The 14,012-nt window shown below is 39.6% G+C and overlaps 1 protein-coding gene across 1 annotated transcript in view; it reads right to left on the bottom strand.

Annotated features, from left to right (window-relative positions):
* Positions 1–11,116: 11,116 nt before the first annotated feature.
* LOC139745432 (importin-7-like) overlaps positions 11,117–14,012 on the bottom strand; it is a 32,031-nt gene continuing 29,135 nt past the window's right edge. Inside the window, 2 exon segments of the mRNA XM_071655821.1 lie at positions 11,117–11,640; positions 12,679–12,795. Of these exon segments, the coding sequence (XP_071511922.1) occupies positions 11,549–11,640; positions 12,679–12,795 (209 nt within the window). The 3' untranslated portion in view covers positions 11,117–11,548.

The raw sequence follows: 14,012 nt of genomic DNA, 5'->3' as shown, positions 1-14,012 counted from the left end.
ACTGAATGTGATGCATCTTCCCCTATCTGTAAGGAAAATAGAGAACGTGTTCTTTTCAGCTACAGAGCACCAGGGTGTTTCCATAGCCATTCATCTCCATGGAAACATGTTCGAAACAACCTCACCTGTCCAGACAGTTTACATACTTGCCAACTAATAAGATTTTATCAGATTCAGTAAGATTTTTTACATTAAAAATAGCAAAATCAGATTTTCTGTCAAAGCAATAAGATTTAAAAAATATATATATTTAGATATACCTTTCATGTGTATTTCTGAAGATTTGACTGAAAGTAAGATTTTTAACTTCAGTTTGCATATAAAATGGGATTTTTGCAATCCACGAGTAAGATATTTCATCTTGAAATGTTGGCAGGTATGAGTTTATGGGCGCGCCTGGTTCCACCTTGAAGCTATAGCGAAAGATTATGACGTCATAGCTTCGGTATACTCTATTGAGCTGCGCTGTGTGATCAAGAGATGACAACCGTAGCCACGTGTTTCATTGTTTTGCTGCTACGTGCACGTTTTTGTTCCACATTGTTATTTCAAAGTGCAAGTAAAGGCCTCCGCACACTATAGACTTTTGGTCGCCAGACTGACCGGACTTTGGATCCAAAATAAATCACAATAACCTCAGAATAAGCACGCTTGTTTACAACAGATCCAGAGTCGGTCAGTCGTGCGACCGAAAGTCGTTTAGTGTGCGGTGGCCTTGCGTCATATCACCTTTTAAGAGAACTACAGCTTTTCTTTTGATTGTCTCTGATTGTGATCTTCATTATTTCAAATCATTTTTATCATTAATTTTGTTCCTTATGTAAGGAAAATTACATTTCTCTTTCACCAATAGCGAGAAACGGAGGAATATTATATTGATGTTGTCAGCCATTTTAAAATGGGGAAGACAGCTTAGTTTATACGACAAACATTCGTGACCCATTGTATGGATCTCGACTGTGCGAACACGCAGCAATTGAAACTAAATCCGTTTTAGGCACTTACATGACATGATTGTCCGACTTTTGGCGAATATGATGCAATATATTGTATCTTCTGGATTAAAATATATGAGTGTATGTACCAAGAGACATATAAAAAGAAGAAGAAGAAGAAGAAAAACGTTTAATGAAGTCGCATTTGTTACAGTCCGAACGTGTTTTTGGCGCCAATTCATGCCGTGTCGCATCCCTCCAGCTTTGCAGCCATTTGCCTTACGTGTCCTTAACTTCTCAATTCACAGACCATCCTTGTCTTTTCTTGATTAGGTTATGAGTTTCTTAGTTTCCTATCTTTTCTATCTATTACACCTCCCCTGCCTCCCTCGAATTCCGTTTCCTTCATTCATCATCACGCATGTTATCTTTCCATTTTGTTCCGGACGATACACGTATTTCTTTATCTGTTGTGTTTTTCTATCGAACATGTAGTTTGGTTGCTTGGTTGTTTTGCTGCTGCTGCTGCTGTTGTTGTTTTTTTTCTTCTGTGGGTTATAATGAATTTGTTTTAATCCTGCGACGTGTGGGACTTGGTTTGAGTGCCTATACTGTTGCTTGCAGGAGACGTGAGTTGATACACTAGAGTGGACCGTGGTCATGGCCGTGGTCATGAATCGACTTGCTGATGATTATGATAAGGGGCTTCATGATTTCAAGTTTTGTATACGCATGCCTTTCTTGCAAAGGCATCCTCAACGACATGAGCGCTTTGTGTTAAAGGCGTATTGGCATGTTATATGCGCAGACTAGCTTTAAAAGAAGCCTTACAAAAACAAGACATAGATTACAGGTCTTATTGAAAAATGTGGATTAGGTGAAACAAAAAAAACACAAAAAAAAACAAGAACAACACCCACGCCTTTCGGGGGTCCTGCCCCGAGATTGTCTCCATATCTCATCTGAATAAGTATCTCACGTAAACAATCCTTTGGTTTTGCGTTGTCACACCGTCAGGTATTTTACGTTTTTCAGGTAGCCCCATACCACATAACCGATACAGACATGTCCACTGCCCATGTTTTAAAATGAAGTCCGCCTTGCCTCTGTCGAATCATGGAGGTGTTGGAACGGGAGAAGTAATGAGAATCTCTCGTCTGTATATCCGTACTCCGTAGAAGGTTGAGTTGAGTTTGAGTTGAGTTCATTCATTTAACCACGGTAAAAAGCACGTGTATCAGCTATAATCTGTTTTTTCAGCAAGGCCGTGAAATAACAAGAACATAGAAATCATACAATGAAGAGAATGCAACTAAAAACACACACACACACACACACGAAATAAGTATTACAAACGAACGCAAAAAGAAAACATTAAAAAGTCACAAAGTGCACAATGTGCAAGTATAGATTTTAAAAACAACAACAACAGAATCAAACATGTGACAAGTTAGTGGGAGACGGTAACTAGAAATATCACTTAAGGTGATTAATACCCCCGCCCCGTGACGACAGTCTTACCCAAGGAACGATCTTTCCTTGATCTTCTGCCATTTAAATGCCGTTACCATGGCAACGCAGCTTCCGACACGTCCGAAAAATATGTCTTGCACATCTTCCCACCAAGACTATTGTGGGTGCCACATTTCATAAGCTTTTGTCAAAAACTGAGGAAGTAGTTCAATCCACAAGATCTTTCCTTGATCTTCCACCATTAATATGCCGTTACCATGGCAACGCAGCTTCCGACACGTCCAAAAAAATATGTCTTGCACATCTTCCCACCAAGACCAATATGTGTGCCACATTTCATGAGCTTCAGTCGAATACAGATGTAGTTCAATCCGCAAGATCTTTCCTTGATCTTCTGCCATTTATATGACGTTACCATGGCAACGCAGCTTCCGACACGTCTGAAAAATATGTCTTCCACATCTTCCTACCAAGATCAAGGTGTGTGCCACATTTCATAAGCTTTGGTCAAAAAACTGAGGAAGTAGTTAAATCCGCAAGGTCTTTCTTTGATCTTCTACCATTAATATGCCGTTACCATGGCAACGTACTTTCGGGTACTGTCAAAAAATGCGTCTTGCACATCTACAACCAAAGGCACACATCTGTACCAAGTTTCATGGAAATTGGGCAAAAACTGAGGAAGTAGTTTGCAACACAAAATTTTCCATCATTTTGGCTCATAATATGTGAGCTGTTACCATGGCAACATACTTTTTGTCACTGTCAAGAAATGTGTCATGCTGACCTATATCCTAAGACAAACATTCAATATGAATTCCATGAGAATTGGAAGAACACTGATGAAGCAGTTTTGCCATGAAGCATTTTGCCCTATATTTTACCAATAACATGCCGTTACCATGGCAACGCACTTTTTGCCATTGCGGAAATATGTGTCTTGCACATTAACATGTTCAGATGAACAGCTGTACCTAATTTCATAAAAAAATGATCAAAAACTGTGGGAGGAGTTCGCGACGCAAGATTTGTACCCATTTCTGCCCATAATATGCCGTTACCATGGCAACGTACATTTGGGTACTGTCAAAAAATATGTCTTGCACATCTACAACCCAAGGCACACATCTGTGCCAAGTTTTATGGGAATCGGTTGAAAACTGAGGAAGTAGTTCGCGACGCAAGATTTGCAACGGACCGACCGCCCGACCGACCGCCCGACCGACCGCCCGACCGACCGTCCGCTGATTCCTATCATACCCCCCTTCAAACTTCGTTTGGCGGGGGTATAATTACAGACGGAAGGTACATTATACTGTATGCACTCTTCACTGTTTACAACGAGCCCGGCGAGCAGCAGTTCGCTGTACCTTTCAATATTTCCGTCAGCAATTATTTAGTGTGCAGAGAACAGGGCACGCGAACAAAACAAACAAAAACGAAAAAAAAAAAAAAATACCAAGTGTAAAATGCTACTTAACGCGCAGAAACACGCATTAGCCAATTATACAATCCGAAAGAGTTATCAAAAGTGCCGAAACGTGAACAAAATTACGCAGAAATGCGCGCTTGATGGTATAAGGTGTAGGTTTTTATACACGATTCAAATACCCTGTATTATATTCTGGGTTTGCTTTGTTTTGTTTTTGTTTTTGTTTTTCAATCCTGAGGTATTAATGACAAGAAGACTATGAAGAAAAAGAGATTTGCTCCGTACAATTACGAGTAACTTTATTATCCCCAAAAGACTATTCAGAGAAGTGCTAAGCACTGGGTGTCATGCTATAGAACCTGCGCACAATCTTGCACAAATTAATAAGAGATTCCACTCCGCTTGACCCGTTCCATACTGAAATTCTAAGATCCCCACAGACTTAGTGCATAGGTCATCAGTTCACGTAGGTAACGGGTTAACATCTCCCTGTCGAATCCAACGAGACTAGAGAGGTCCTTCGTCTTACGTGATTTTTTACTCTTTTATACAAGCTAGTTCGTAGTTAGCTTATCTGCACGTTAATAAAATGTACTTTCTCTCTCTCTCTCTAATTCGGTTAAAAGGCACGTCACCTGTCTGAAAGCAACGTAAGTAAAGCCAGCTTTGCAAAGTGAGAAACCCATGTGATTGCATACCCTGATTGTGCTTATCACCATAATACCTTTATGCAACACATAAGCATCACAACTAGCAGACAAACACAAAGACAAACAAACAAACAACCATTTAATATGAAAATCCAAGTTGGCGATGAAAGTGACAATTCGGGTTTTTCTTTTTATTTCACAATATAAAATCTCTCGCATGCTGTCCATGACAAACAACTGTAATCATCAGATATAGTAAAATCAAACATTTTCATTAATGCCAAGGTTCCAAATACCTCCACTCCTTTGCACTACTAAGGACATTTAGTGAAGCTTGTACGATGTCCAAAAGCTTACTCTTTTTTCGAATACCTCTCCATTAAAGCTGCCAATGTAAGTTTCTATACAAAACCAATGAAATGCAATCCCCCCTTCAGAAAAACAAACGAAAAAGATCATGCGCACAATATCATAAATGCTCATTTTTGTTCATTTTTTATTTAGTATCATTTTGGCAGTTTCCATTGCTTGATGCTTTACACTTCTCAGCATCATTTAGAATTATTAAAAGTTTTGAAGGGAAGAGGTCGCTTTTGAAAAGTTTTTTTTTTTTTTCATGTGTCACACGTTTCTTGGTACTATTCCGTTTTTTTCTAACTGGGACAGTACCATAAATATTTGGTCATACACATTACAGGCATGGAATAATTTATGCTAATATATGTACTGTGGGAGAAATGAAAGATTACTCAGGCAGGTTTCCATCTTTAAAATCAGGCTCTGCTATGAAAAGTCTACACTAATACGAAAAAAAAAAATTGCAGTTACATATTATAACAAAGATCACCATAGATCAAATACTATTTGCTTTTGTTCATATTACACCATACTAACATCTACTTCTCAACCCTAACTGTCTGAAATGCTTGCAACATGCAGAAGCCTGACTTTAAAGGGGCAACCCGGCATTTACTCAGATGAAACTTTGAAAGAATTAATGATAAAGAAGAAAAAGAAGTAGTAAGAGTGATAATAGCAGTAGTTAAAATAAAATTAAACTGTTACACTATTCAATATGCCTCAAAACCATAAATAGACAGTAGAGGCATTTTAAAAAAATACACATACAGTATTATCAAGCCATTTTCATTTCATTCCAGAAGTTCATTTTATCAACCATGTATCACGTCTAGACTGTATTCATTCTTCAAAGCCAGCACCTGGATGAGGTCAGTCTCCTCTTGTGAGTCCCCAGGGTCAAGGGTCAAAGGTTGTAAGAAGTCTGCCGTACTTTTAGTAGCAACAACAATTAAATGTACACTGTATGTCCGAGGCAGATCGTAACAGAAGGGGACAGGATCATAAACAAAAGGGGGTAGAAGATTACATGTGAGCAGAACTGAACATTTGTACATCTTTTTAACATTGATAATCTATGCGACTGGCTTATTGCTTGCAAATGTGCAAAAGTGTGTGTTTACGTGTGTGCGCCCATGCAATGAACATATACAGTCTATATCTACATAAATTATAACATGAATTCTTTATTGTTGATCTAATGATGGACTGATATATTAAGTGAGAATACACGCGTAGCTAACGTTTCAGATCGGGTCCGATTACGCAAATGTCTTAACTCTTCAACGAGATGACAATGTACACATTTAGTATTTTACTAGATGCAAATCTATATCACAATGGCCTCAGTACGATTGCTATCCATTGCAAACTTACCCTGTAGGGGGTCATGGACATGGAAAATCCCCTAAATCTGTTTTCTTAAATTCACAGAGTAATTTCACAAGCCATGCGACAAGGAATCATGCAAAGATGGCATCAAGTGTTTGTGATGACATGCATCGCCCCCGTAACAGTTCAGTCGAAGTTCAAAGGATTTGTAGGCGAGTTAAATACCAATGCCCTAGGTATCCAGAGATGCCCAAAACATGCCCTCATCAAAACCACAGAGGTTCAACAGAACAATTAGAAAGACACCTGCGTGTTACAGTTTATCTCAGTACATGTACAACGAAATATTATTTCGAACATCAGGGAGATTTTCACATTTTCTTGCTAGGTCACAAAGACTTTTCTCACTTTCCACAGAGCCTCATGCAGTGTTAGAGAGATTCAGTAACTGGGTTTCTGAGCATGCAATCATGTGTGTGAGGTCGTGGGGATACTGTAGAGTTCATTGTATCAATGTGAACCTAGAATTTTGCATCAGATTATTCAAAAAGGTCAATAACAATACGTGCTACCAGTTTTCGTCATTACATATCAGTTTCAGAGATTCTACACGGGATAGATTCTGAGCCACCAGAAATGATTTGCCATGCTTACTATCTCTGGGCATTACAACAGCTAGGAAGAGAAGGTTAAGACATTATAAATACACCCATCACCAATTCACATGGTACAATGTATGAGAAGAGAAGACCTGATTTTTAGCCTGCGAAGGACAAGCCAACATCGTCCACCCTTTCACGAAGAGATTAAAAGGATGATTAACACTTTCTAGCCAAGGACTTTTGGACTGTGTGTCCAACACTATGGGGTTTTCTATGCAATCAACACTTGAAGCACACAAGGGGTTTAAACACATCTTCCAGGAGTGTGAACCCTCAAGCACCATCTGGGGGCCAACTTCGCAGAAGTCAACAAAATGTCAACGGAACAGGCTGACAACTCAACTCCTTTGCATGTCAGATCAACTTTTGTCTCTTGTTTTACAACAAACTCCAAAGGCCTATAATGCAAAAGTCATTAAAGAGCTATTCCAGGGATTATGCAAACTTGCTGTTGGGGCATTGTTGGAGAAAACGTACATTTAGTTTCAGCCTAAAGGCCATAATAAACATTACTGCCACTATGACAGCCACTTCATTCAAAGAAGAGCTGGAGAGAGGCCTCTGGTGAATCCGTTAAAAAGTTGACAATTTTTCAGGCCACACATCAACTCTGTACTGACATTGTTATTTTGTGAGGAATGCCTTTTTTGTTCCTTTATCTTGCAGTGCATCTGTACATAATCACCTCAAGACAATATGTACACATTACACAAAGGCACTTTCCATGGTTGTGTTATCGTGTTTCAAAAGGAGGCAAACTTAAAGGCAGACAAACCGTGGATCAAACAATAAATTCCATTTCACTTTTACAATAACGAGCAATCGGCAAGTGCGAAACATAAAAGGGAAAAGAAACTTCCACAATGTAGCTTAAGTTCTTCAAATGCAATCCAGGAAATTTCAGATTGCCAAGCTAGGGTGTGTGAGGAGCCAACAACAGTGTATGCCTCCTCTTATCGCGAGGTCACCTCACAAAAGCTTTCCATGATGCCAATAAGTCATGAATGGCATCAAATAGAAAGCTCAAAGGGTCTTTTGTTTTTGCAAAATGGCACTTAGGATATCTCATGGATCTGTCTTCCTCATCTCCCATGGCTTTTACCTCCAGGGCCTTCACATGCGACTTGTCATTCTCTTCACTTCATCGCATAAACCATTCAGGACGAACTAATTTTGCCTTATCAAGCATTTCCCAAAGATACCTGTGTGAGTATACCCTGGACTAGTCTTTAATGGGTTCAGGGGTGTATTCCTTTTTTTCTTTTCTTTTTTCAGAAGGCTGGCTGAACGATTAATCCAGTATTACTCAAATTCATTAAAACATATTTGGGAAAGCTTGTGACGAAGCTGTAAATTCACCTGCTCCATTAAAAAATAAAATTGAAAAAAAAAATTGATACAATAACATGATATGGGTGTATCTTCTGTCGTAATGCAATGTACTTTAATTTGCTCCATTGTTACAAAAAAACTGAAGGAACCTTTTTGCTCAAAATTAAAGTTTTGTCTTTGGCCTTTTCCAAACTTGATCAATCTAGACTTATTCCATATTCTTTTATGTAAAAGGATTCAGTTTTCATATATCAGTGGTTACATGAGTACTTCGATACACCTCCTTGTCAAATGCATGTTAAGAAAGTACAGTGAGAGGTCGATGACCTGCACCTTGTTGACGCAATCTCAATATCAGATGGAAAAGGCAAACAGTGGGACTATTATAAAACTCCATATCCCCATCAAAATGATAATTGTGTACAACCAGAGGACTTCATACAGATGACTTTGCTGACGGCAAGTACGATTGTATAATTACCTGTGGCATAAATGATTTGCTAAAGCCCCTCACGCTTTACTGACTTTACTTGTCCACCCACAACATTTCACTGAATCCCGGGGAAAGGAAAAAGAATCCTCATCAAAAATTCTCTTGAGTACTCAGGCAATGGGTACAAGATGTCAAGGCAAGTGATTACAAAAACTGTTAAAAATAAGTTTGACAACTGCGACTTTCAACTTTTAATACTGTATTCGTCGACATATTGTCCTCAAGGGAATCTCATTAGCCGCAGTCATACTACATGAAGAAGCATAGTTTGCTTCCAGATAACTTCTAGAAGTTCGGGTATGCGGTCACACTACAGATAAAACTTTGTGTGGTTTCCGTGATATGAAACTGCTTGTACTGTCGGCTTTTTGCAGGAAAAAAAAAAAGCAAATGCACAACAGCGCACTAAAGAATCCACAATGTGCGTAAACAAAATGAATGGATCTATTATGGCGTCACAAAGTTTCACCCGCCGCTCACACTGCACAAAGCTATGCATAGTTTTGCGAGAAGTGAGAAATTTCCCAAGTGCATGCAGGAAGTTTCGCTGGTCACTTCTCGAGAAGTTAGCGGTCACTCTGCCTAAACTATGTGAAGCAAAATACCTGGTTGTAAAACCAGCATAGTTTCACATAGTGTGACTGTGCCTACTGGCTTCTTGAAAAGACGAGAGATGTAATTATAAAGGGTGTTCTTTTTTAAACTGTCACACAAAGACATATTTGGATCATGAATGTACGTACATGTAACTAAACTTCACAGCCACTACTTAATTAACATACAATATGGAACCTTACAAGGGCATTTAAGGCAAAATACTGTGACAAATTACGAAGTACCATATAGTTTATTACATCATCAAGTATTAAGAAAAAAATGTTTAAAAATCTCTGCAATGATGCTGGAAATTAAAGTGCTCAAACTTATACAGACATATATTACAATCTCTAACACACTCCAATGCAGCTAAAATCCTGAATTCCATTGCTTTATAAGAGACTGTCACATCAACACATGCAAACATCGGCCACGTACGGTGATCTAATGTGTCTTAGTTTTGCTTGGTCGTTTATGTAAACCACAGCATTGAACATATCAGTGGAAACATATACCTGTAATCAAACAATTGCAAAATTCATGTGAAACGCTTCATGACTCACGAACTATTTTTACTCTTTATCATTTTTATTTTCTTTATTCGGGAGAATTTTCAAATTGCAATCCATATTTTGTGCTTGCGCAAAGTCTTGCACTAATCTTTCATGACAGACGAAAGGTATTATCCTATACAAGACACAACGTACAACTTTGAAGCATACCGCTTCAACATGCATGCAAGACTTGTTCTGGATCTAACAGTTTGCCATGACTACGTCTTCAATTTTTACCTCTTTCGTAAGCCAACTCCTTTGAGGTCGCCAATTAATGGTCATAAGTCATCTGGCCAGCCGCAGCGTTGGGGGATTGCGTATAATGCACATTCAGTACCAGGAATTTGAGATCCTGATATCCGTCAGCTGACATCTGCGCAAAAATTCTTCGGCAAACATGTTACCGAAGCGGGGCAGTTTGTAAGAGCATCATGCCAGGGAGGCCCCATCGTCAATTTCTGCCTTTCAGCCCCAATTTGCTCCATATTTGAAAATTTCTGGGCCCTCAGTACGAAAGTAGATAGCCTTTTGTGTCACCTCCATGAAGAAAATCACATTTCTCATATTCGAAGACCTGTCATTTTCGCCGAAAACATCACAGAACAAGCTTTTGGACAATGCCTAATTCTCGACACTTTAGAAGCACCTGTAGCAACCCTCTACCGCTCTCTTTACATCTCATTCCCCAAGACACCTAATTCGATGAAGAGCTCACAGTTACTTTGCCATTCTATGGCTGTTTGAGAGACAGCAAAGATATGAGGATCTTTTCAGTGAACACCATATCAGACTACATGAGAGCAGAATCCTCCCGTGCAGCTGAACGCCAAAACCGATTCCCCCGACTGCGATGTCGATGAACAGTACTTGACAAACATAGAATTTGGCAAACGTGCTGCACCCGGCAACAAGAAGAGGAAAAAGCACTGCAGGATGCTTCGCCTCTGTTCTTCTCTTCTCCATTGTTTGTGAGGAGGCAGATATCCCTTGAACACGTCATGAGGTGGCATGCAACATCTGCAGGTACGCTTTATCTACAGCAGTCCAAGCTGAAATGAAGAATGTCCGAGGGTTTTCACACACTACATCAAAACACAATGAGGCATCGATTAATATCTACAGCAGGATGGAGGTCAACATAATTTTTCCCTCGTAAGAACAAAACAACTTATGTCTCACAGCCCCCTCCCCCTCCCCCCTCCCTCCGAAAAAAGAAAAAAAAGTTCAGCAACTTTAAGCAACCTCCTGCCACTTCTACTCTACAATCATACTCAATATAGGCAAGTACATCCACTCATCTTTGCAGTGCCTAGAGCCAATATCTCTAATCCAAAATAGTTCCCTAAGAATGATATCACATAGTATAAAACTTCATGGCATCCTAATGTCTGAAAGATGTGGTCGAGTATCATGATAAGAGATATGCGTCTTCTGTAAATTTTGCTCCAGATTACTGTCATCCGAGTCTCGCTGGAAAAAAAAAAAATGCTGACGTCAGACGGCTCGCAGATGAACAGACCGAGCAAGCCAGGTTTTACCTTGCTCCCTCTCCCAAGTAAAAACAGAGAACCCCTATAAGACTCGTTGCAAGGTTGGCCGCGTATCAAGCTGAGTCACTTTTCAGGCTCCACAGGTATCTCTTATCAACCCTCCTCTTACAGTTATGAAAATATACATGATAGTGGATGGTAGGAAGAAAATGAAAAATGCTCGGCACAGTGTGGCAGCAGCTCATGATCCCATCTCGCCCCCAAAGTGGAAGGTGGAAGGTACTGTGGGGTTGGGGAACTTGTAGCCTCCCTCCTGCTCAATCCGTTTAGATTCTGAAGGGGAAAAATTCAAAGAGAGAAAACAGGAGATAGAGAGGTATATATTAATGAGAGTGGCTATATGTGTTAAGAGAGAAGGTTTATTAGAAATCACAGCAATATTATCCCCATCGTCATCATTGTCCTCTTCACCATTGCCACTGCCATTACCATGGTCTTCAGCCATATCATTATCAAGCACCAATTTCACTAACATCACTTTCACCATCATCCATATCACCATCATCATCATCATCATTATCATCATTATCTTAATCTTCATCATTATCATCATCATCATTATTATCATCACTATTATCATTGTTGGTATCATCTTCTCATCATTGACAATAGCAATCTGTTTTGCAAGTTCTCATAGAAAGTAAAATTCAACCCGGCTTTCTGCATCCTTTTTTCTTTCTTTCTTTCTTTTTTTACTTCTTCTTTTCCTTCTGTGTGTGTCTGCCTGCTTTCCCTGTCATTTTCAGGCAAGACCTATGCATTAAATTTATGAACAATATCACCGTCACAGAAATATGAAAAGTCAGGGTCTTTGGTCCTCCAATGTGCCAGGCAACATATTCACATTGCAACTGATTGACAAATTGCCCTTCAAATTCATGAAATTCTTCTGTCTATTTGATTTTATTGCAACTGATCGACAGGTTGCCCTACATCCATGCCCGTCCACTTATACATAGTTTTATGTTTTACCACTTTTATTGTTTTCTAATAGAATATATAATAATGCAATTTGAAAACGGTCAGAGGTCAACAAAAGTATGTCAGAATTCCTTCTGTGACACACCAGTCTCTTGGTAAAGTCTTTATGATAGGCTTTCACATAAACATAACTTAAAATAGACAAAAATAAACATGCAGTGAGCAATTCTACATAATGTAGAAAGTTGTCGAAATGAGAGCAATATTGTACCTTCTAGGGAACAATAGGCCATTATGTACGGAATCTTTGGTTGCTAAAGGGTTACTTAGTTAGGTCTTTCCAGAGGGGATTCTTAAAGAGGAACAGACACTTCAGTTTCTCAAGCTTACCTGCTGCAGCCTTTCGCTGGTCGGCAAGGACGACGATGTCGTTAAGTTGCTGCTGCTGCTCCATGGTCAGTTGACTCGTGAGGGCGCCGTACCACTCCGTGTCCGTCATTTGGATATCTAGCCATAGGCAGAACACAAAACCATCGTTTCATCAATGGATCACAAATACCATATTTTCCTCCCTGTACCATCCTCCCAAAGTTCATATGTGACCCGCTACAACAAAAGGGTCCTAAAGTCGCGCACGGTCGAAGCCGTGAAAATCGAGTTTGAAGTCAGAGCATTAAAATTGGTCAAAACTTACGATTTTCTGATTTTGACATATTATTGTAGTCTGACATATCTTCTATCATCTGTCGAAATTTTGAAGCAAAATGGTGAAAGGAAAGACCAAAAAATAGCATTTTTCTGGGCCATGTTTTTTGGCATTTCAACGAAGCAGAAACTGGTTCCAAAATTTGGATTGAGCGCCACAGATAGGCTCCGCCCCTAACAACGACCAGAGTGATCTCATTGGTCAGCTTGCTGCTTGCCGCTAACCGAAGCGTGAAGCTCACACACTGCCCAGTCGATTGGTGCGTGCAGGCGGGGTGCGCAATGCCCAGCCGCTTCTCCTGGCATCCTGGTCACTGATTGGTCGGTGAGGAGACCGCCGACGCTGTGCTTGAATGAGCATTTCGGGAGTTGCTAGGGCTTGCCTTCTATTGTCCAGAGGTGAAAACTGACTTGCGTGTCCCTTGATCGCAATTGCGTCGCAAGGAAAACTTTTAGGGTGCTTTTCTCAAAACAGTGATTTCCCAGACGTCTCGACATGCTCTCTTTTAAACATCAATATCTCCGCAGCCGATTTTTTAAATAAGATGTGTTATATATCAATTTAAAGCAGAAAGAGTAGGAAATTATGCCATGCAATTTTCAAATAATTGACCTCGCCCGACTTTAGCATCATTTTGTTTTAGCGGGTCACATATTCACATGGAAGCCAAATTACTTTTGTTTACTTAATGCTTGTGTGCCACATTGTCATGCCCAACTCAGTCAACAGCTTGCCTACAGTGTACTTATCATATTTTGCTTGAACACGCAAGTGCTTACAAATTTCTCTCTTTTGTAACAACTTTGCTGTACTGCATTCCTAGCATAAACATTTCTTTGAAAGTAAATTATAGCTTTGAAAAAAAGAATGTTTTCTGTGGGTGGTCATGTGCTGTGGTCTCTATATACTGTATATGCTATAATTTTCGCGTACATAAATTTTTGCAAATTTCCGCTGTCACACATTTTCGCGAGTGGTTAAATTCGCGATTGGGGGACCAGAGAAAATATGAAGTGCC

The sequence above is a fragment of the Diadema antillarum genome, unplaced genomic scaffold (genome assembly GCF_040938485.1).
Source record: "Diadema antillarum isolate AM-2024a unplaced genomic scaffold, OU_Dant_1.0 seq00001265_RagTag, whole genome shotgun sequence".
Taxonomy (NCBI): Eukaryota; Metazoa; Echinodermata; class Echinoidea; order Diadematoida; family Diadematidae; genus Diadema; species Diadema antillarum.
This window is presented reverse-complemented; position numbering and strand designations above follow the sequence as displayed.